Below are 23,818 nucleotides of genomic sequence, written 5' to 3'. Positions count from 1 at the left end.
GTGCCCTTGAAGGCAGGCGCCCACCTGCGGCGCTTACCGCGCTTAGTGTGTTGGCACGGCCCTGGTGGTATGTCTTTCTGGTACTGGATCATCGTGCCACTAGACTTCACTTCTTGGAGAAACAGAAGAGCACCTATGAGGCTTATCCCAAGAATAGCCGTTTATTGAGGCGCCACTGGTTTGAAGTAATCTGGACACATTTCCGGGAGCTACTGGAGAATGGGCCCCTGAAGTTTCATTGGGAGAATCTGGAGGCCCCCCTCCTCCTGTCCACTTTCTTGACCACTGCATTGACAACCACCTCAAAAGGACTTAAAAGGGTTGACCTCTGCTCCAGAGCCTACACCGAGGGCCAGTCACACTGGCCAGCCAATATCTCTTGAGCTCCCTAAAACGGCGTCTAACTGAAGAGCAAGAAGGTGCACATGATTTCTTGGGAAGCTTTGGAACCTTAAACTCACCTAAATTCTTATCCAAATTTTCTAACTCTTCACCAAAAAGTAACCTCCCTTTAAAGGGAAGTCGACTCAGACCTTGAAAGCCATATCTGCAGACCACTTCCTATGCCACAAGAAACATCTCTCAACCACCACCAAGGCCAGATTCTTCGCTGAAACGCAGACTGTCCACAAAAAGTCAGAATGCTCCGAGCCTCTGTGATTTTAAATGGGGCCAACATGGCTCATCCAACTCAAAACCAACAAAGCAGGGCTGCACGGTCCCTCATCTACCATCTGTTGGAAGAACGAGAAATATCAGCTGTCCCAGAGCTGAACAAGACCTTATACAGTGACGTCAGTAGTTCTCAGTCTCCCTCTGCTATTAGGAGTTCATATACCCACTTGTAGGGAACAGTCTGGAGAGATGAGGAAAAGCATTTGGAATATCTACAGTAAGAAAAATTACAGCTATAAAAATAAGAACACCTCAAACAGTTTGATGAAATATAGGGACCCTTCCAAAAATGGATAAAAACTGAGGGAAAGAGTGGGTACTGATCAGTAGAAAGAGCGTAATGTGTTACGTCCCTGGAAAGGACAGTGAAATTGGAGAATCACTTAAAGTACTAGAATCTACTGACTGTTCGAAGGGAAGTTATTTACAATATGTAATGTGAGTAATCTTCCAAAAAAACACATAAAATTGCAGTTCTATTTGTTTTTGATTCCCCATGCCAATTTTCAGGCAGATCCACACAGTAATTTCTGAGTTGCAATAAAGATGAACATGGTATATATACCCTTAACAAATAAGTTCTCACAATATGTCAGAATGCCTAAAAGATTTTCAATATTTTATGACAAAAGGTCTTAAAACATTTTTACCTGTATTTCTGCTCTTTGATTAGTCTGTCTTCCAGGGAGTCTTTCAGCTACATTTCTATGAAAAAGTATAAATTTAAGTAATACATTCCAATATACCCCTGCAGAGGATGAATTTTTCACACTAGAACATAGTCTATTATACAAATGGTTTAGGCAGGTCAGAGTTCTTCATATAAATTAAAATTTTAAATCATATCAAGGAAAGGAATGGCTGATATGGTATACTGATGCGAGTACACTAGTAAAGGACAACTTACAAGTATGGCTATCTAGTCATTTGTCTCAAAAGCAATCATTTGTCTCCTAAGGTTTATCTGGAAAATCCTCTGTTCCAAGAGAGATCTCATATTTTTGCCCTTTTTTTTCCCCACAAAACAAAGCCATCATGCTGGTGCTAGATAGCCACAAATACTCAAGCTTTGTCAGTTGGTCTAATACGTCTATTCTTGAAATTTTATTTTTGTTACATTTGTACCCCGCACTTTCCCACTCATGGCAGGCTCAATGCGGCTTACATGGGGCAATGGAGGGTTAAGTGACTTGCCCAGAGTCACAAGGAGCTGCCTGTGCCTGAAGTGGGAATCAAACTCAGTTCCTCAGTTCCCCAGGACCAAAGTCCACCACCCTTACCACTAGGCCACTCCTACAATACATACCATCCTACAATCAAATTCAAAATTGACTACTCCCCAGAAGCCCATTTTTTGTACACCACAGCTTCCGTCAGCAACGGCTACATACAGACATCTATATACAGGAAACCTACAGAAAAATGCAGTCACCTCCACAACTCCAGCTTCCATCCTTCACATACAAATAAAATCTATTATACACAGCCATGCCACAAGATACCATTGTATCTGCTCTAACCCAAGAGACAGAGATAAACACCTCAAAATCCTGAATGAATCCTTCAAACAAAGAGGTTACAAACAAAAAGGTTACAACCCCAAAATAATCTCCAAGAATATTGCCTCAGATTAAAAAAAAACAAAACCCAGGGAAAACATACTGCAGAACAAAGAAAAGAAAGCCACAGAGAGAATCCTCCTTGTTTTGACATACAACCCAGAGCTAGAAAAATTGAGATCAATCATGAACGATCTACAGCCACTATTCCAGGTGGATGAACTACTGAAAGAGAAATTCCCATCCCCACCAGTGCTGGCTTTCTGACAGCCACCCAACTTAAAAACACAAACTAGTGAAAAGTAAGCTCCCGATAAACTCAAAAAGAAGAGTGTGGCACACATCCTTGCAATATATCTAGTTACAAACTGTGCCAACACATTTCACAGGATCCCACAGTCATTCACAAAGGAAAAATATTCAACATAAAGGAATCCTTCACATGCTCATCTTCAAATGTGGTATATATAACTCAATGTAAAAAGTGTGAAGAAGGGTGCTATATTGGAGAAAAAAGCCAGATGCAAAAGATGAGATTTAATCTACATAGACATCATATGAAAAATGCCAATGCCAACCAGGATCTCACTTCTGTGGGACAGCACTTTATAAAACCAGAACACTGCATCAATGATTTTATGGTGAGAATACTAAAAGGAAACTAAGACAATCCAGTAATCTAAGACCTTTGAAGTCATAATAATTAAATATTGTCACCTACCAGAAAGATCTGAGTTTTCTAACCCATTATAAACCATAAGATTCTACTGCTTTCGTCACCCTCATCTACCATTCATCGCTCCCTGTCTCTAATCCACCCAGCTCCCCTTGTTTCTCACCTAACTCACCCCACCCTCTTCCTGCGAGACTGTCAATGAAGTGTTTTTGTGTTTCACATATATACTGATAATTGCCAACATTTGCGTATTTCTGATCTGAAGGGTTACCTCGAAAGCTATTTTTTTTAAAAATGACTTAAACATTTGATAACTATGCAAGAGACAGTTAACGAATGTAAATTGGTCCCAAGTTTAATCACCAAGGACTCTGAGCACAAACAGAAACCCTTCAGATTAATCTTTTTGCATTTTCTAGACGCTAGTCAATTCATAAAGAGGTGCTCTGGTTTTAATTCAGTCTATTAGTGGATAAATAAACAAACTGGGGGAGGGGAATATCAATTTACCAGGCTGTGCTCCACAAGGCCTGCAGAGTGGCTGATTTAAAAAGGAGGAAGAGGGCTAGCGGAAGACATTTATTTATTTATGCAGATGTTACTACATATATCCTGTTCACTAAGAATCTAAACAAAGTCATACATAAAATTAGATTAGGTATAACAGTGATAGAATCCTGAGTATCCAATTTCAACTTAAATCAACACAGAGAAAACAAAATTCCTAATAGTAACAAATCCTCATCACCTTACAACTCTTTCTTCACAATTGATAAAACGAAGATATATAGCTGTAGCATGTATTCTCCGAGGACAGCAGGCTGATTGTTCTCACGTAGGTTGGCGTCCACGGCGGCCCAGGAAACAGCAAAATTTAAAGTTTTACCAGAGCCTTCTAGCGCAACTTCCCACTCAGTTTAATCAAAAAGCAAATAATTAACAATTATTAGGAAAGGTATGGAAAACAGGTGTGAGGATGTTATAATGCCGTTGTATCGCTCCATGGTGCGACCGCACCTTGAGTATTGTGTTCAATTCTGGTCGCCGCATCTCAAGAAAGATATAGTAGAATTGGAAAAGGTGCAGCGAAGGGCGACTAAAATGATAGCGGGGATGGGACGACTTCCCTATGAAGAAAGACTAAGGAGGCTAGGGCTATTCAGCTTGGAGAAGAGACGGCTGAGGGGAGACATGATAGAGGTATATAAAATAATGAGTGGAGTGGAACAGGTGGATGTGAAGCGTCTGTTCACGCTTTCCAAAAATACTAGGACTAGGGGGCATGTGATGAAACTACAGTGTAGTAAATTTAAAACAAATCGGAGAAAATGTTTCTTCACCTAACGTGTAATTAAACTCTGGAATTCATTGCCGGAAAATGTGGTGAAGGCGGTTAGCTTAGCAGAGTTTAAAAAGGGGTTGGACGGTTTCCTAAAGGACAAGTCCATAAACCCCTACTAAACGGACTTGGAAAAATCCAAAATCCCAGGAATAACATGTATAGAATGTTTGTACGTTTGGGAAGCTTGCCAGGTGCCCTTGGCCTGGATTGGCCGCTGTCGTGGACAAGATGCTGGGCTGGATGGACCCTTGGTCATTTCCCAGTATGGCATTACTTATGTACTTATAACAGCAACTTCAAAGGGGAGGTGGGTGGGTTTGTGAGAGCAATCAGACTGCTGTCCTCGAAGTATACCTGCTACAGGTTATGTATCTTCGCTTTCTTCAAGGACAAGCAGACTGCTTGTTCTCACATGTGGGGTATCCCTAGCAACCAGGATCACTCAAAACAATGAACATTGGTCAACTGGGCCTCACAACGGCAAGGGCACAACATAGATTGACCTGAAACCATAAACTAAGAGTGCAGCCTGGAACAGAACAAAAATGGGTGTAGGGGGGTGGAGTTAGATTCTAAACCCCGAACAGATTTTGCAGCACCGACTGCCCAAACCGACTGTCGTGTAGAGTATCCTACTGGAGGCAGTAGTGAGATGTGAATGTGTGCACTGATGACCACGTTGCAGCCTTGCAATTCTCCTCAATGGAGGCTGACTTTAAGTGAGCCACTGACGCAGCCATGGCTCTAACATTGTGAGCCGTGACATGGCCCTCCAGAGTCAGCCCAGCTTGGGCGTAAGTGAAGGAAATGCAATCTGCTAGCCAATTGGAGATTGCGCATTTTCCAATGGTGACTCCCCTCCTGATAGAATCAAAAGAAAAACAACGGAGCGGACTATCTAAAGGGCTTTGTCCGTTCCACGTAAAAGGACAATGCTCTCTTGCAGTCCAAGATGTACAAACTGCTTTCACCAGGGCGGGTATGAGGACGGGGAAAGAATGTTGGCAAGACAATTGACTAGTTCAGATGGCACTCCGACACCACCTTTGACAGGAACTTAGGGTGTGTGCGGAGGACTACTCTGTTGTGATGGAACTTGATATAAGGTGAATGTACTACCAAGGCCTGAAGCTCACTGATTCTATGAGCTGAAGTAACAGCCACCAAGAAAACGACCTTCCAGGTCAAGTACGTCAGATGGCAGGAATTCAGTGGTTCAAAAGGAGCTTTCATCAGGTGGGTGAGGAGTGTGGTAGCCGTGTTAGTCCACTCTTAAGGTTATCAATAGGAATCAAACAAAATAAAACATGGAAAAGAAAATAAGATGATACCTTTTTTATTGGACATAACTTAATACATTTCTTGATTAGCTTTCGAAGGTTGCCCTTCTTCCTCAGATCGGAAATAAGCAAATGTGCTAGCTGACAGTGTTTATAAGTGAAAACATTCAAGCATTACTGTGACAGTCTGACAGGGTGGGAGGAGGGGGGTGGGTAGGCAGTGTGCATGGGGACATCAAAGCATATCATTGATATTCTAACAGGGTGGGTGTGGATAGGTGAGGGGAGGGTGATCAACAGAGACATACAGCTTTATGGTTTATAATGGGTTAGGAACCCCAGATCAGGTGGGTGAGAATTACGTTGAGATCCCATGACACTGGTGGTGGTTTGACAGGGGGCTTTGAAAAAAAGCAAACCTCTCATGAAGCGAACAACTAAAGGCTGTCCAGAGATAGAGGCTTACCCTCTACATGGCGATAAGCACTAATCGCACTAAGGTGAACTCTTATGGAGATGGTCTTGAGACCAGACTGACAAATGTAGAAGATATTCAAGCAGGGTCTGTGTAGGAGAAGAAAGAGGGTCTAGGGCCTTGATGTCACACCAGAAGGCAAACCTCCTCCATTTGAAAAAGTAACACTTCTTCATGGAATCTTTTCTGGAAGCAAGACTCGGGAGACCCAAGGAGGCGAATTCCAAGCTCTCAACATCCAGGCTGTGAGAGACAGAGACTGCAGGTTGGGATGTAGAAGCGATCCCTCGTTCTGAGTGATGAGGGTTGGAAAACACTAATCTCCATGGTTCTTTGGAGGACAACTCCAGAAGAAGAGGGAAGCACATCTGATGCGGCCAGAAGGGTGCAATCAAGATCATCGTTCCGCAGACTTGCTCAAGTTTCAGCAAGTCTTCTCTACTAGAGGTATGGGAGGATACGCATACAGAAGACCTGTCCCCCAATGTAGGAGAAAGGCATCTGACGCTAAGGTCTGTCGTGAGCCTGAAGTCTGGAACAGAACTGAGGGACCTTGTGCTTGATCCGAGTGGCAAAAATATTCACCGAGGGGGTGCCCCATGCTCAGAAGATGATGCGGACTACGCCCAAGTTCAGTGACTACTCGTGAGGTTGCATTATTCTGCTCAACCTGTCAGCCAGACTGTTTACGCCTGCCAGATAAGTGGCTTGGAGAAACATGCCGTGACAGCGAGCCCAAAGCCACATCTGAATGGCTTCCTGACACAAAGGGCGAGATCCGGTGCCCCCCTGCTTGTTGGTGTAGTACATGGCAACCTGATTGTCCTTCTGAATTAAGATGAGTTGGTTGGACAGCCGATCTCTGAAAGCCTTTAGAGTGTTCCAGATCGCTCTTAATTCCAGGAGGTTGATCTGCAGACCGCTTTCCTGAAAGGACCAGGCTCCCTAAGTGTGGAGCCCATCTACATGAGCTCCCCACCCCAAGAGAGATGCATCCGTCATCACTTTTCATGGCTGAGGAATTTGGAATGGTCATCCCATGGTCAAATTGGATCAAATCGTCCACCACTGAAGAGAATTCCGAAAGCCGGTGGACAGTTGGATTACATCCTCTAGATCCCCCGCAGCTTGAAACCACTGGGAAGCTATGGTCCATTGAGCTAATCTCATATGTAGACGTGCCATTGGCGTGACATGAATTGTGGAGGCCATATGCCCCAGAAGTCTCAACATCTGCCGAGTCATGACCTAGTGAGACGCTCGAACCACGGACACCAGGGACAGAAAGTTGTCCACCCTTGTCTCGGGAAGATAAGCTTGAGCTGTCTGATTGTTCAACAGGGCTCCAATGAATTCCAAAGTTTGGACTGGGGTGAGATGGGACTTGGGATAACTGATGACGAACCCCAGTAGATCTAGCACCCGAATAGTCATTCGCATGGACTCCAGAGCACAGTCCTTCGAGGTGCTCTTCACCAGCCAATCTTCGTGATAAGGAAACAACATGCATTCCCAGTCTGCGTAGCGACGCTGCAACTATAGCTAGGCATTTGGTAAAACACTCTGGGCGCAGACGCCAGGCCAAAAGGAAGTATACGGTACTGAAAGTGTTGTGTTCCCATCCGAAATCGAAGATACTTCCTGTGAGGTGGGAGTATCAAGATGTGGGTGTAAGCATCCTTTAAGCCAAAAGACAGCATAGCCAATCGTTTTCCTGAATCATGGGAAGAAGGGTGCCTAGGGAAACTTCTCGGACTAGAATTTGTTCAGGGCCCTTAGGTCTAGGATGGGATGCATCCCCCATTTTCTTTTGCACAAGGAAGTACCTGGAATAGAATCCCAGCCCTTCTTCCCCTGCTGGAACGGGTTCGACTGCTTGGGCCTTTAGAAGGGTGGCGAGTTCCTCTGCAAGTACCTGTTTGTGCTGGGAACTGTAAGAATGAGCTCCCGGTGGACAATTTGGAGGTTTGGATTCCAGATTGAGGGTGTATCCTGACCGGACTATTTGAAGAATCCACCAGTCGGAGGTTATGAGAGACCTCCTTTGATGAAAAAATATCAACCTCCCTCCAACCGGCAAGTCGTCCGGTACAGACACTTTTACTGAGGCTATGCTGAACTGGAGGCAGTCAAAAACACGTCCCTTGCTTTTGCCTTAGGCGCATGCTATTGACGAGAACAAGGGCGCTGGGTTGAGCCTGGACAGGCTGTCAAGAAGCAGGAGTGTATCTACGCCTAGCATAGGAATAGGGAGCACTCCTCTCCAAAAAACCTCCTAGATGAGGAGGTAGTAGCAGAAAAACGCCCAGCGGGAAAGAGAATCCATAGCATCATTATGCTTCTTGAGCTGGTCAACTAGATCCTCTACTTTCTCACCAAAAAGGTTATCCCCCCGGCAAGGAACATCCACCATCTGCTGCTGGACCAAATTATCCAGGTCAGAGAGACACAGCCATGAGAGTCTGCGCATCACTGTACCTTGGCCAGCAATCCTGGATGCTACATCAAAAGTGTTGAACGTACCCCTGGCCAGGAATTTGACACGCCTTCTGCTGCCTGACCACCTGGCGAAAAGGCTCGGCCTGTTCCAGATGGAGTGCATCAACCAAGCTAGACAGTTGCCTCACCGAGTTCCGCAATTGGATGCTCATGAAGAGCCGGTATGTTTGGATTTTGGCAGCAAGCATAGCGGTCTGATACGCCTTCCTCCCAAAAGAGTCCAAGGTTCTAGATTCTCTGCCTGGGGGCACCGAGGAATAGTCCCTAGTACTCTTGGCTCTTTTGAGAGCGGAGTCTACCACCATGGAATTGTGAGGTAGCTGAGACCTCATCAATCTGGGCTCCCCATGGATCCGATATTGGGATTGTCTTTTTCGGAATCATGGGATTAGACAGAGGGAACGACCAGTTTCGCATAAGGACTTCCTTCAGTACATTATGCAAAGGAGCCGTTCCAGCCACTCTAGGTGGAGAAGGATAATCCAGGACATCGAGCATCTCAGCCCTGGGCTCATCCTCAACCTCCACAGGGAAGGGAATAGCCGCAGCCATTTCCCCGGACAAAGGAGGTGAAGGATAGACTCTTTGGTGGAGAAAGTCTCCTTTATAGTGGAGGGGAAGGTTCAGAAGGAATCCCATAGGATTCGTCAGAAGAAAAGTACCTGGGATCCTCCTCTTCATCCCACAAACGTTCATCTTCAGTATTGGACAAGACACCCCTCAAAGCACTCTGAAACTGAGCCTGCCTTGACGCCGAGGGACGCCGCCTTCGATGGCGGTGCCGAGACGTCGACACCCACCTGGACTCCAGTGAAGCTTCCTCCACTGATGTCAAAGGGGAGTCGACCTGGGTGGCAGCCGACACCGAAGCCGCAGGCGGCACAGAGGTCGGGGACCTCACCACAGGCGAAGGGCCAGATGCCGCTGCAGCAGACGGTGCAGAAGGCGCAAGCACCCCCGACACCGAAGCAGACTGGCGAAGCAACCCTTCCAAAAGCTCTGGAAATAGGGCCCTGATGCGCTCGTCGAGAGCCGCCGGACAAGGCTGCGGGGGTTGGTAAAGGTGCCGGTGGCAGAATCTGTCGAGACTCAGGAGCAGGTACTGGGCTGCTAGACCGAAGCATCTGCACCTCCTGAATAGAGCGAGAGCAATCCTCTCGGCGCCGACACTTCTTGGGTGCCGAATCCCTCGATGTCCTCCGTCGAAGGAGAACATTAACGGTGCTTCTTCGCCTTCGTTTGATGCCCGTCGAGACTCTATGGTACCGATGAGGAAGACGTGGAATCCTCACATCTCCTTGGGGCCGAGTTCCGACGAAGGTTGGTCCTGGGAGGCCTGCATAACAGGAGGCCTCGAGACAGGTGGAGACCCACTTGATGCCTCACTGCTCCCAGCACGAGTTGGTCATTCTGCAGCCATTACCTTCGCTCCCGATGTCGATGCGTCCGTCGATGTCGACGCCGCTGACCTCGGTACCGATGTCTGTCGACGGACCGGACCGAGCCCCAAAAAGCTTCTGTCGTTGGGTTTCTCAAGACGCTTGGGTCTGTTTCTTCATGCGAAGACACAGACTGCAAGTGGCTGGGCTACGGTTGGGCCCAAGGCACTGGATACACCAAGCGTGGATATCGGTACCCGAGATGGTCCGGTTGCACCGAGTACGTTGTATACCGAGTACAAGCCGCTGGGTGTTTTCGATGACATAGAAAATTAAATGACGCAATGGTGTCAAAAAAGTAAAGGGCACAAAAGGGGAAAAGGCCGGCCACGTCGAAAAGAAAACTTTGAAAGTGCCAAAAATCTAAGAAAAAAAATACCGTTTTTTAATTTTTTTAAGAAAAACGAATAACGATATAAGAAAAGAAGAAAATATATAAAAATAGTCAAGATTCTCTTTCCTGGGCAAGTGAAGCAAACATGGAAAAACCTCTTCACCTCACCGTGGACAAGAAAAAACTGAGCGGGAACGCTCACACGACGGGCAGTTGTCCACGCATGTGCGGTGCGCGCGCTAGAAGGCTCTGGCAAAACTTTTTAAATTTTGCTGTAGAAAAATTTTCCATTTCCTGGGCCGCCATGGATGCCAACCCACATATGAGAACAAGCAGCCTGCTTGTCCTCGGAGAATATGACCTATCCCCTAGACTCTACAATGAAAATCCTTGGGATTACAATAGTCCAATTTCTATAAATTAAGTCTCTAAAGTGGTCTCAAGTGCTTTTAAAGTGCTCTGGAAGCTAAAGAGGCTAAGACCATTTTTCACAAGACCAGTCTTTCATACCTTAATGCAATCTCTTGACTTAACAAAATTTGATTATTGTATTTCCATCTGTGCAGAAATCAAATGCAGTCTTCTTAAACTACAAACCACAGCTGTGTGTCTTATATGTAGATCATGGTGCTTTGCTCAAGGAACTTTTCTCCTTCATGATTACATTGTCTGCCAATAAAGGTAAAATTAGTCCTTACCTGACAATTTTCTTTCCATTAGACCCAACAGATCAATCCAGATACTTGTGGGTTATGTCCCTCTGCCAGCAGGTGGAGATAGAGAGAACCTCAGAGGTTTGGTATATGTGACCCCATACAGCTGCCATCACCTCAATACTGTTACCACCATAGCAGGGGATGAATTCAGGAAACCATAGAGAAATCTCTCCTGCCTCTACAAAGCCCAAGGCGGCCCCTCGAATGCATTTGCGGGAGGCAAAGCTTAAGATGTCCAAATCAGGATGTTTTTTTTCCCCTTTTAAACTTCAATACTGTAGGCAAACCAGATGAAGGAATCTGATCTGCAAACAAGAAAACAAACAAACATGAAACACTATAACAACCAGAAGGGCGGGCCTCTGGATTGGTCTGCTGGGACTAATGGAAAGAAAATCATCAGGTAAGGGCTAATTTTACCTTCCATAGCGTCCCACAGATCAATCGAGAAACTTGTGGAATATACCAAAGCAGTCCTCAAGTAGGGCGGGACACAGCAATCCCAGTAGCCAGCACAGAAGCCCCAAATGATGCATTCTGGCACACCACAACATCCAATCTGTAATGTTTAGAAATCTGTAATGTTTAGAGAAGGTATGGACCGAAGCCCAAAGTGGCAGAACGACAAATTTCCTCTACTGGAACCAAACTAAGTCGCCTGTGCCCTGGTAGAATGAGCCTGCACCTGTAGTTGAGCAGGCTTCCCCTTAGCAATGTAAGCAGAAGAAATAGACTCCTTAGCCAACGGGCAACAGTGGCTTTCGACGCCATTTCCCCCTTTCTTACAGCCTGCGAAGAGGACGAAAAGACGATCAGAACAGGAGTTTTTGGTAACCTCCAGGTAATGGAACAGGATATGCCGTACGTCCAGACATCGCAATGCTCGGAACTTCTCCAGATAGTCCTCCTTCCGAAAAGTCGGAAGGAAAAGAGGCTGATTCAAGTGAAAACTTGACACCACCTTGGGGAAAAAGATGGCACCGTCCTAATGGATACTCTGGCCCCCATGACACGGAAAAAGGGATCCCTGCATGACAAAGCCTGCAGCAGCGGCACTCTCCTGACTGATGCAATAGCCACCAAAAATACTGCTGTCAATGTGAGGTCTTTTAAGGACAATGTGTCCAAAAGTTCAAAGGGAGGTTGCTGCATTGCGTGCAACACCAAGTTCAGATTCCAAGTTGGTGGACGAAGATGAGACACTCCTCGGAAAAAATGCACCACGTCTGAGTGTGAGGCCAGAGAACTGCTCTGAAGGCAGCCTTGAAAACAAGCCAAGGCCACCAGCTGAACCTTCAAGGAATTGAGTGATAAGGATTTGTCCAAGTCGTCCTGCAAGAATGGACTATAAAGAGGCCGAAGCTGCTGAACACCATGATTCAAAGATTTGCCAGACCCGTGCATACGAGGTCCAAGTGGAACGTATTCGTGCCTGCAGCACTGTGGTTACCAACCTACCTGGGTACCCCTTCCTTCTCAAGCTCACCCTTTCAATAGCCAAGCAGTAAGACCAAAGGGGGAGGGATCCTCCATCGCCATGGGGTCCTGCATCAGAAGCCTGCATCACCCCGACAGCGCAGTGGTTGGTCGACCATCAGCTGGACCGGATCCGCGTACCAGGGGCGCCTGGGCCAGTCCAGCACCACCAGGATCACCTTGCCTGGGTGCCAGGAGATGCGCCCCACTGTCCTGCTCACCATGGCCCACGGAGGAAACACAAAGAAGGGATGAATGTCAGTGTTGAAGTATGTCAATACCCTCCGAACCAAATTCCCTACCCCTGCTGAAGAAGATGTGCCTTCGCACTGCTCCTGCGAACCATCAGATCGTGATTTGGAAGCCCCCATCGCTCCGTGATCTGGGCAAAGGCATCCTTGGAGAGCTCCCATTCCCCAGGATCCAACGTATTCTGACTGAGGAAGTCTGCCTGAACATTCGAGATGACCACAATGTGGGCTACTGAGAGGAGGGCGCCCAGAGGCAAAGAAGAGAAGCTTCCGTCGCCAGCGGGGCACTCTTGGTGCCCCACTGTCTGTTTACATACGCAATTGCCATCGCGTCATCCGAGAGAACACAGACAGGTTATCCCTGGAGAAGGGCAACGGGCTCCCGGAGCGCTAACAGATTCGCCCACATCTCTAAGTCGATTGATTAATCAGGATGCTTCCACCAGGGACCATACCCCCTGGACCATACAATCCATGCAATGAGCTCCCCAGCCCGAAAGGTTGGCATCCATTGCGACCACAACTCACGCTGGAGTAGTCAGGGGCATGCCCCAATGTGGGTTTTCCGGAATCAGCCACCAGCGCAGAACGAATCTCGCTTGTTGTGACTGTGGAATCCGAACCTGGTAGTCCTCTGAAAGGGGGACCAACAACTGAGCAGGGACAACTGGAGGGGCTTCATATGACTTTCGGCCCACGGTACCATGTCCAACATGGCTGCCATGGACTCCAAAACTTGCATATAATCCTATGCCCTGGGGGCCGGAAATTGGAGGATGCTTCGAACCTGACCCTAAAGCCTTGCACAACTCTGGAAGGGACACCGTCCCCTCTTGAGTGTTGAAAATTACCCCTAGATACTCCAACGATTACGAGGGACACAAATGGCATTTCAGCACACTGATCACCCAGTCGAGAGACTGAAGGAGGGTGAGCACTCTGTGCGTCGTACTGCTATTACTACTTATTTCTATAGCGCTACTAGACATACACAGTGCTGTACACTGGACATGAAGAGACGGTCCCTTCTCAACAGAGCTTACAATCTAATTAGGCCAGAAAAAAAGGACAAATAAGGGATAAGGGAATTACTAAGGTATGAATGAGAAAACATGGGTACTGAACAAGTACGGGTTGGAAGTTAAAAGAAGCATCAAAAAGGTGGGCTTTTAGCTTAGATTTGAAGATGGCCAGAGATGGAGCTTGATGTACCAGCTTAGGAAATCTATTCCAGGCATATGGTGCAGTAAGATAAATGGAATGGAGTCTGTAGTTAGTAGTGGAGAGGAAAGGTGCAGATAAGAGAAATTTACCCACTAAACGGAGTTCCTGAGGAGGAGTGAAGGGAGAGAAGAGTGGAGAGGTAGAGGAGCTGAAGAGTGAATGCACTTGTAAGTCAATAAGAGGAGTTTGAACTGTATGCGGAAAACAGATAGGGAGCCAATGAAGTGACATAAGGAGGGTTGAAATTCCATGTATAAAAGGGAAAAAAATGGTGATAGGAGTGTACTACCGTCCGCCTCGCCAGGATGAGCAGGTAGACACAGAAATGATAAAAGAAATCAGAGACGCGAACAAAATGGGCAATGTGATAATAATGGGTGACTTCAATTATCCAAATATAGACTGGGTAAATGTAACATCGGGACACGCTACAGAGATACAATTCCTTGATGAAATCAAGGACAGCTTTATGGAGCAACTGGTGCAGGAGCCGACGAGAGAAGGAAAAATTCTAGACTTGGTCCTTAGTGGAGCGCATGATCTGGTGAGGGACGTTATGGTACTGGGGCCGCTTGATAACAGTGACCATAATATGATCAGTTTTGACATCGACCTTGAAGTAACTGTACACAGAAAGTCAAATATGTTAGCGTTTAACTTTAAAAAAGGAGACTATGATAAAATGAGAAGAACGGTAAAAAAAAAAAAAAAAAAACTTAGGGGGGCAACTGAGAGAGTAAAAACTGTACAACAGGCGTGGATGCTGTTCAAAAATACCATCCTGGAGGCCCAGGCCATACATATTCCGCAAATTAGAAAAGAAAGACGGAAGTCCAAAAGACACCCGGCCTGGTTGAAAAGTGAGGTGAAGGAAGCTATTAGGGCTAAAAGAAACGCCTTCAGAAAATGGAAGAAGGAACCGTCTGAAAATAACAAGAAACAGCATAAGGAGTGTCAAAGCAAATGCAAGGCGCAGATTAAGAAGGCCAAGAGGGAGTATGAAAAAAAGATAGCATTAGAGGCAAAAAAATATAGTAAAATTTTTTTTCGGTATATTAAAAGCAGGAAGCCGGCAAAAGAATCGGTTGGGCCGCTGGATGACCGAGGGGTAAAAGGGGCGATCAAGGAAGACAAAGACGTAGCGGAGAGACTGAATGAATTCTTTGCTTCTGTCTTCACCGAGGAAGATTTGGGTGGGATACCGGTGTCGGAAATGGTATTTCAAGCGGACGAGTCGGAGAAACTTACTGACTTCACGGTAAACCTGGAGGACGTAATGGGGCAGTTCGGCAAACTGAAGAGTAGCAAATCTCCTGGACCGGATGGTATTCATCCTAGAGTACTGATAGAACTGAAAATCGAGCTTGCGGAGCTACTGCTAGTGATATGCAACTTATCCTTAAAATCGAGCATGGTACCGGAAGATTGGAGGGTGGCCAATGTAACGCCCATTTTTAAGAAAGGCTCCAGGGGAGATCCGGGAAATTATAGACCGGTGAGTGACGTCGGTGCCGGGGAAAATGGTAGAGGCTATTATTAAAAACAAAATTACAGAGCACATCCGAGGACATGGATTACTGAGACCAAGTCAGCATGGCTTTTGTGTGGGGAAATCTTGCCTGACCAATTTACTTCAATTCTTTGAAGGAGTGAACAAACATGTGGACAAAGGGGAGTCGGTTGATATTGTGTATCTGGATTTTAAAAAAGGCGTTTGACAAGGTACCTCATGAAAGGCTACAGAGGAAATTGGAGGGTCATGGGATAGGAGGAAATGTCCTATTGTGGATTAAAAACTGGTTGAAGGATAGGAAACAGAGAGTGGGGTTAAATGGGCAGTATTCACAATGGAGAAGGGTAGTTAGTGGGGTTCCTCAGGGGTCCGTGCTAGGACCGCTGCTTTTTAATATATTTATAAATGATTTAGAGATGGGAGTAACTAGCGAGGTAATTAAATTTGCTGATGACACAAAGTTATTCAAAGTCGTTAAATCACAACAGGATTGTGAAAAATTACAAGAGGACCTTACGAGACTGGGAGACTGGGCGGCTAAATGGCAGATGATGTTTAATGTGAGCAAGTGCAAGGTGATGCATGTGGGAAAAAAGAACCCGAATTATAGCTACGTCATGCAAGGTTCCACGTTAGGAGTTACGGACCAAGAAAGGGATCTGGGTGTCGTCGTCGATAACACACTGAAACCTTCTGCTCAGTGTGCTGCTGCGGCTAAGAAAGCGAATAGAATGTTGGGTATTATTAGGAAAGGTATGGAAAACAGGTGTGAGGATGTTATAATGCCGTTGTATCGCTCCATGGTGCGACCGCACCTTGAGTATTGTGTTCAATTCTGGTCGCCGCATCTCAAGAAAGATATAGTAGAATTGGAAAAGGTGCAGCGAAGGGCTACTAAAATGATAGCGGGGATGGGACGACTTCCCTATGAAGAAAGACTAAGGAGGCTAGGGCTATACAGCTTGGAGAAGAGACGGCTGAGGGGAGACATGATAGAGGTATATAAAATAATGAGTGGAGTGGAACAGGTGGATGTGAAGCTTCTGTTCACGCTTTCCAAAAATACTAGGACTAGGGGGCATGCGATGAAACTACAGTGTAGTAAATTTAAAACAAATCGGAGAAATATTTCTTCACCCAACGTGTAATTAAACTCTGGAATTCGTTGCCGGAGAAAGTGGTGAAGGCGGTTAGCTTAGCAGAGTTTAAAAAGGGGTTGGACGGTTTCCTAAAGGACAAGTCCATAAACCGCTACTAAACGGACTTGGAAAAATCCAAAATTCCAGGAATAACATGTATAGAATGTTTGTACGTTTGGGAAGCTTGCCAGGTGCCCTTGGCCTGGATTGGCCGCTGTCGTGGACAGGATGCTGGGCTCGATGGACCCTTGGTCTTTTCCCAGTATGGCATTACTTATGTACTTATGACTAATATGAACATAGCGACGCTGGCGGAATATAAGTCATGCAGCAGAATTTTGAACAGATTTAAGGGGAGAGTGATGGCTTAGTGGGAGACCAGTGAGAAGCAAGTTGCAATAGTCTAAGTGACAGTTGATAAGAATGTGGATAATGGTTCTGGTAGTGTGCTCAGAAAGGAAAGGACAAATTTTGGTGATATTATAAAGAAAGACAGGACAGATTTTAGCAATCTGTTGAATATGTGCAGAGAAGGAGCGAGAGGAATCAAAGATGACCCCAAGGTTATGAGCCGATAAGGATGGACCTGAATCCATTCCTTCCCTAAGAAGGCTGCAATGACTACCATGACCTTGGAGAACGTCCGTGGTGCCGTGGCCAAGCTGAATGGCATCGCCTAGAACTGAAAGTGCTGCCCCAAAACAGCGAGGCGTAGGAAACGTTGATGAGGCAGCCAAATGGGAATGTGCAAATAAGCCTCCTTTAGATTGAGTGCAGTTAAGAACTCTCCCTGCTGAACCACTGCAATGACGGATCTCAAAGTTTCCATACGAAAATGGAATGCTCGCAGTGCCTTGTTGACAGACTTGAGATCTAGGACAGGACAGACACCCGTCCTTCTTCAGTACCATAAAGTAAATAGAGTAACAGCCTAGACCGCACTCCAATCCGCCATAGGACGTGCAAATTCGAGCTTGTAGTCGTCCCTGATAACTTCCAAGACCCATTCAACTGAAGTAACCCTGGCCCAGTCCCATGGAAATGGGACTGCCATCCGCCGATGACTGGAAGGGGATGGGCCAGGCCCTCATCACTGAGAACCTCTCGTGGCAGGTTGTCCTCAAGGGGTGGAGGCAGGGGGCCATCTGTCCCTCCAAAGGACTGCGACTTCTGCTGAAAACGAGGTCTCTGAAATGCTCCAGAACGGCCAGGACGATACTGCTTCGCCTCTCTGAACCGTGAATGGGACTGATCAGAGTGGAAAACTATTTTAGTCCTGTCCTTGGGCAGGTGCTGCCCATTGGAGTCACCCAGGGCCTTGATGATTTTCTCCAGATCCTCCCCGAAAAGCCAAGCGTGCCAGGCACAAATTAAACGCCACATCAGCCGCCCAATGCCAGAGTCAAAGCCACCTGCGAGCCATCACTGTCAGCGAAACCTCCTTAGCTGATGCTCAGAGGTCATAGAGCAGATCTGATAAATACATCAGGCCGGAGTCCAGAGCTCGTAAAAAAAAAACTGACTAGCTCATCCGCTGAAGACGCTTTCTGGACCAAAGACAAACAGGCTTGGGCCGCATAGGAACCGCACACTGACTGCAGACATAGTGCTGCCACCTCAAAGGTCAACTTAAGGGAAGCTTCCAGCTTACGGTCCTGAGGATCATTCATTGCCATGCCACCTGCCATCAGTAAGGTGGTCCTTTTAGTGACTGATGTGACCAAAGAGTCCACTGTGGGCAGCCTCAAGGTCTCTAAGTCCTCTGATGGTAGCGAGTCAAGTCTCGCCATAGGCCGGGCCACTTTCAGACTGGCATCCGGCGAATCCTACTGAGCCAAAATGAGGCCTTTCATTGCCTCATGAATATGAAAAGGTTTTGTGGGTCTCTTGGTACCTGGCATAATGGAAGTGGTCGACCATGTGGCAGATGCTGACTCTGGGGAAGATATATTCAAGACCCCGAGCGCCTGGACAATCAAGGCTGGGACTTTTTTCATGCGGAAAAGCCGTGCTATTTTGCGGTCATCCCCTCACCCGGGGGCAACTCCACTCTTCCATAAGCCCTCCCTGAGTCCGTAGGAAGGGAAAACTCCTGAAAGGTGATCCAGGTCCATGTCGGAATAATCCAATCCCTCAGGAAAGTCCTGGAGAGCTTCAACCCTCTGGTACTTAGGCCACAGAGCCTGATGACTGATTAGGGGCTCCTGCGAGGATGGCCCTGGAGGAGAAAGCTGCCCGTTTATACAAAAATACTTTGTGCATCATGAGCACAATTCCTGGGAAAATGGTGCAGCGTCTGATGCTGGAGCTGCTTATTTCCCCAACTCCCAGCACTGGGGCTGCATGCTGATGGCTCATCTGCCCTGTGACCACGGATGAGTCCACACGCAGCGAAGAAAAAATGGCGTCCGCAGGCGCGCATCCCAAGAGGAGGCCAGTACTTCCCGCCAAAATGGTGCCCAGTCCCTCCGTGGCATCGGTCAGCGCTGAAGCCCCCGATACCGCTGCAATCCCTGTGCACTAAGGCGCATACACGTGTCGCATGCCCCGGATACTGCTCTCCGGTTTCCACACCAAGAGTAGTGTTTTCCCGATTCTGACGGTGTTGTCATGCTGAGCCCGCCAAGGGCTGACTAGCATCTGACCTTCCCAAGCACTGTTTCCAGCTACAGCCCAGTGCTCCCTCATCTGATCGTCTGAAATAATTAAGAATTGAAACGCTCACCCTCAGCTGTTCCTCAGAGGCTTTGCTTACCTTTTATTTTTTCCTTAAAGCGGCAGAAAAGAAACTGAAGCCAGGCACAGTGTGAGATACAGAGGGGTCCGTCAGGGGGAGAAGGAGGGACCTGGCACCACCAGGTGTACCTTAAAATCCCACACAGGGAACCTCAATGCCAAATTAGGCTCTACTGGACCCAGGGACCGGGAAAGGAGCCAAGTCAATGCAGAGCTGTGCAGTTATGACTCTGCACCTGCTAGATACTAAGTTGATGGCAGCTGGACAGGGTCACATATACCAAACCTTCGGTTCTCTATATCTCCACCTGTTGGCAGAGGGACATAATGCACAAGTTTCTGGATTGATCTGTGGGACGCTATGGAAGAATAGAATGTCATTCAAGCTATGTGCATTTATTCATCAAATTCTGCACAGCATGTCATCATCCTATTACATCATCCAGGGAATCTCTCATCTTACAATTCCCTAGCTGCAAGAATGTAACCTACAAAACAATTCATGCTGCCAACTTCTCACATCAAGGCACCAAAACTTGGAACTAGACAAATTAGTTAAACGATTACATGATGTTTTGAAGCTTACTGAAAACTCATTTTTTCAGTTCAACCTTTAATAAAACAAAGAACAAATTTTGAACTGAACGTCTGATCCTTCTATATCATATTTTCTCTCTAATTACTTCCTATTTCTTGGATAATCAAATCCCTACTTGATCACTCTATAATTAAAGATTATCTATCTAATATTACTTAGTATAGTTTTACTCGCTATCATTCTACTGAGTCTCCTTATTTATCAATTCTATATTGAAATTGTCAACTTTTGCTTTTATTATTCTATCAATTCTCAATATAGAATTGTGTTTTTCAGGATTGTTACTTATGTTGAAATAGCTCATTTTAAATTTCAACCTATTATATGATGTATTATAAGAATTGATACTTTTCAAAATGTGTACTATTCTACTGATGTTTGTAATTTAAGCCACATTGAACTTGAACTCTTCATGGGCTAATGTGGGATAAAAATGTCAAATATAGTGAGTCCTGAAATCCTCTTTTTCAACAATTAACAGATTTGGGACAAGCAAGAGATGAGCTGCAACCTCCTCAATACCAGACTTAAAAAAAAAAGAAGTCTCTGAGCTAACTTACGATGGATGGCCTGGTCCCCAGTAGACACCTATTCCAGCACGTGCGTCATTCCTGCCATTGTTTGCACAGCAGCCATCTGTGTACACAACTGCTGAATGTCCTGCATAATGGGAGAAATTTAAAAATTTTTACATCTGCTTTCAAAACTGACTTCATGATTATGCCTCGCAATTTCTTCCCCTACCCCCCCCCCCCCCCCCCCCAATGAAGATCCTCTCTCAATCCATATTAATCCATTAGTGCAATCTGCAAAACAACTAAGACCTCTATAAGTCCAAGGCACCATACCTATTACAATATGCTCTGGATTTCATCTATTACAATATGCTCTGGATTTCTGGTTTCAGAGTTGGGTGGACATAAATTATTTCTTTTATTTAACACTTAAAGCGAATGCTACATACCTGTAAAAGGTATTCTCCGAGGACAGCAGGCTGATTGTTCTCACTGATGGGTGACGTCCACGGCAGCCCCTCCAATCGGAACACTTTCTAGCAAAGTCCTTTGCTAGTCCTCGTGCGCCGATGCGCACCGCGCATGCGCGGCCGTCTTCCCGCCCGAACCGGCTCGTGCCGGCCAGTCTCATATGTAGCAAGACCACCTCCTGAAATGGCTTGGCTTGCTCAGGAGGGAGCTTGTCCACCAAGCCCGCCAACTGCCGCACATTGTTCCGCATATGGATGCTCGTGTAGAGCTGGTAAGACTGAATTTTGGCCACGAGCATAGAAGAATGGTAGGCCTTCCTCCCAAAGGAGTCTAAGGTTCTAGAGTCCTTGCCCGGGGGCGCCGAAGCATGCTCCCTAGAACTCTTAGCCTTCCTTAGGGCCAGATCCACCACACCAGAGTCGTGAGGCAACTGAGTGCGCAACAGCTCTGGGTCCCCATGGATCCGGTACTGGGACTCGATCTTCTTGGGAATGTGGGGATTAGTTAAAGGCTTGGTCCAGTTCGCCAGCAATGTCTTTTTTAGGACATGATGCATGGGTACTGTGGACGCTTCCTTAGGTGGAGAAGGATAGTCCAAGAGCTCAAACATTTCAGCTCTGGGCTCATCCTCCACGACCACCGGGAAGGGGATGGCCGTAGACATCTCCCAGACAAAGGCCGCAAAAGACAGACTCTCGGGAGGAGAAAGCTGCCTCTCCGGGGAGGGAGTGGGATCAGAAGGAAGGCCATCAGACTCATCAGAGAAATATCTGATGTCCTCCTCCTCCTCCCACGAGGCCTCACCATCGGTATCAGACACAAGTTCACGAACCTGTGTCTGAAGCCGTGCCCGACTCGACTCCGTGGAAACACGGCCACAGTGGGATCGTCGAGAGGTAGACTCCCTCGCCAGCATCGGCGAAGCTCCCTCCGCCGACATCGTAGGGGAGCCTTCCTGGGAGGCGGCCGCAGTCGATACCGCAAGCGGTACCGGGGCAGCCGGCGCCTCACTCGACGGTACCGGTGGCGCAAGCACCCCCGGTACCGGAGGGGAAGGGCACAACAGCTCTCCCAGGATCTCCGGGAGAACGGCCCGGAGACTCTCGTGCAGAGCGGCTGTGGAGAAAGACATGGAAGCCGATGCAGGCGTCGAGGTCAGAGTCTGTTCCGGGCGTGGAGGCTGTTCCGTGCTGTCCAAGGTGGAGCGCATCGACACCTCCTGAACAGAGGGTGAGCGGTCCTCCCGGTGCCGATGCCTACTGGGTGCCGACTCCCTCGGCGACCCAGAGCTCTCGGTACCGACGCGGGAAGGAGACCGGTGTCGATGCTTCTTTGATTTCTTCAAACATGCATGTCACCGGAGCTTCCCGGTACCGACGAGGAGGACGTAGAATCCAGCCGTCTCTTCCTCGGTGCCGAGGCCAAAGAAGGTCGGGCTCGGGGGGGGCTGTACCGCAGGAGCCCTCAGGGCAAAAGGAGACCCACCTGAAGGCTCACCGCCACCAGCAGAGGAATGGACAGTCCTCACCTGCACTCCAGTCGAAGCACCACCGTCCGACGACATCAGCAACAGCGGAGGTCCCGGTACCACCGACGCAGCCTTCCGATGTCTCGGTACCGACGATGCAGAGGGTCGATACCTCGATGCAGTCCATGCCAAGGTCGAAGGTCTTGATGCTGCCAACGTCGATGCACTCGATGACTCCGGTGCTGTTGTCGACGAAGAGCCCGAGAACAACACGTTCCACTGGGCCAATCTCGCAACCTGAGACCTCTTCTGTAAAAGAGCACAAAGACTACAGGCCTGCGGGCGGTGCCCAGCCCCCAGACACTGAAGACACGACGCGTGCCTATCAGTGAGCGATATTACCCGGGCGCACTAGGTGCACTTCTTGAAGCCGCTGGGAGACTAACAACTTATAGCAGCAGCTTCAGAGAGCATTTTCCATCTCACAGATAGGCTGCAGAGAATACCTTCTCCTGCTTTAGACTTAGCCTGGCCTCAGAATGACATCCTATAGTATATCTCCTATCAAACTGAGCTCTCTTTTTCATCAAGCACTGCCATTTCCTCCCCTCACCCTCCCCACTGACAGTTTGAACTTCGTGGGTGTGGCTTGGATCTCTTTCAGGGAGAGAAAACTAACAACTTATAGCAGCAGCTTCAGAGAGCATTTTCCATCTCACAGATAGGCTGCAGAGAATACCTTCTCCTGCTTCCACCCACCCTACCCCTCTACCCACCCACCCCTAGAGTGACATGTCTTATATAACCTCCCTATCAACCCACTCATTACTTTACCTCACCCATTTCTATTCTTCTATCACCTTCTCCCACTACTCCAACCAGAGTTACACCTAATCACACTGACCACCCTTCAACATCTTCTGTCCTTCTGTGACTGTTCTCTTGTGCTTGACTGCTTAAATATTTTAAATTTAAATGCTTTACTTTTTGTCTATTAGATTGTAAGCTCTTTGAGCAGGGACTGTCTTTCTTCTGTGTTTGTACAGCGCTGCGTACACTTTGTAGCGCTCTAGAAATGTTAAATAGTAAATAGTAGTAGTAGACTTCGATGACATGGGCGGAAAAATCACGCCGGCGAAATCAAAATTCGTAATGGCGACGAAGGGCACCAAAATTAAGGGAGAGAGAAAAAACCCGTACCGAGGCCACAAAGAAGGCCTACCCCGAAAGCGAAAGGAAACTTACGTCGGGGAAACAAACTGGACACACAAGAAGGGACAAGACCGAGGTCTTCTCTTTTTTTTTTTTTTTTACGAAATCGCGAAGACGCGCGAGGGTGAACTTTGAGGGGCGCGAAACGGCGCAAAACACAACTGTCCCGAGCGCGGACAAAAGAAGACTGATGAACATGAGCCGGTTAGGGCGGGAAGAC

At 47.2% G+C, this 23,818-nt stretch overlaps 1 protein-coding gene across 1 annotated transcript in view; it reads right to left on the bottom strand.

The window, feature by feature from the left end:
* Positions 1-830: 830 nt before the first annotated feature.
* LOC115458916 (ribonuclease H1-like) overlaps positions 831-23,818 on the bottom strand; it is a 73,756-nt gene continuing 50,768 nt past the window's right edge. Inside the window, exons 4-6 of the mRNA XM_030188770.1 lie at positions 20,493-20,592; positions 1,326-1,380; positions 831-887 (exon numbers count right to left, since the gene is read on the bottom strand). Of these exons, the coding sequence (XP_030044630.1) occupies positions 831-887; positions 1,326-1,380; positions 20,493-20,592 (212 nt within the window). The remainder of the gene's footprint in view (positions 888-1,325; positions 1,381-20,492; positions 20,593-23,818) is intronic.

The sequence above is a fragment of the Microcaecilia unicolor genome, unplaced genomic scaffold, assembly GCF_901765095.1.
Source record: "Microcaecilia unicolor unplaced genomic scaffold, aMicUni1.1, whole genome shotgun sequence".
In the NCBI taxonomy this organism is placed as follows: Eukaryota; Metazoa; Chordata; class Amphibia; order Gymnophiona; family Siphonopidae; genus Microcaecilia; species Microcaecilia unicolor.
The sequence above is the reverse complement of the archived record's forward strand: the minus strand, read 5'-3'. Positions and strand labels throughout refer to the sequence as shown.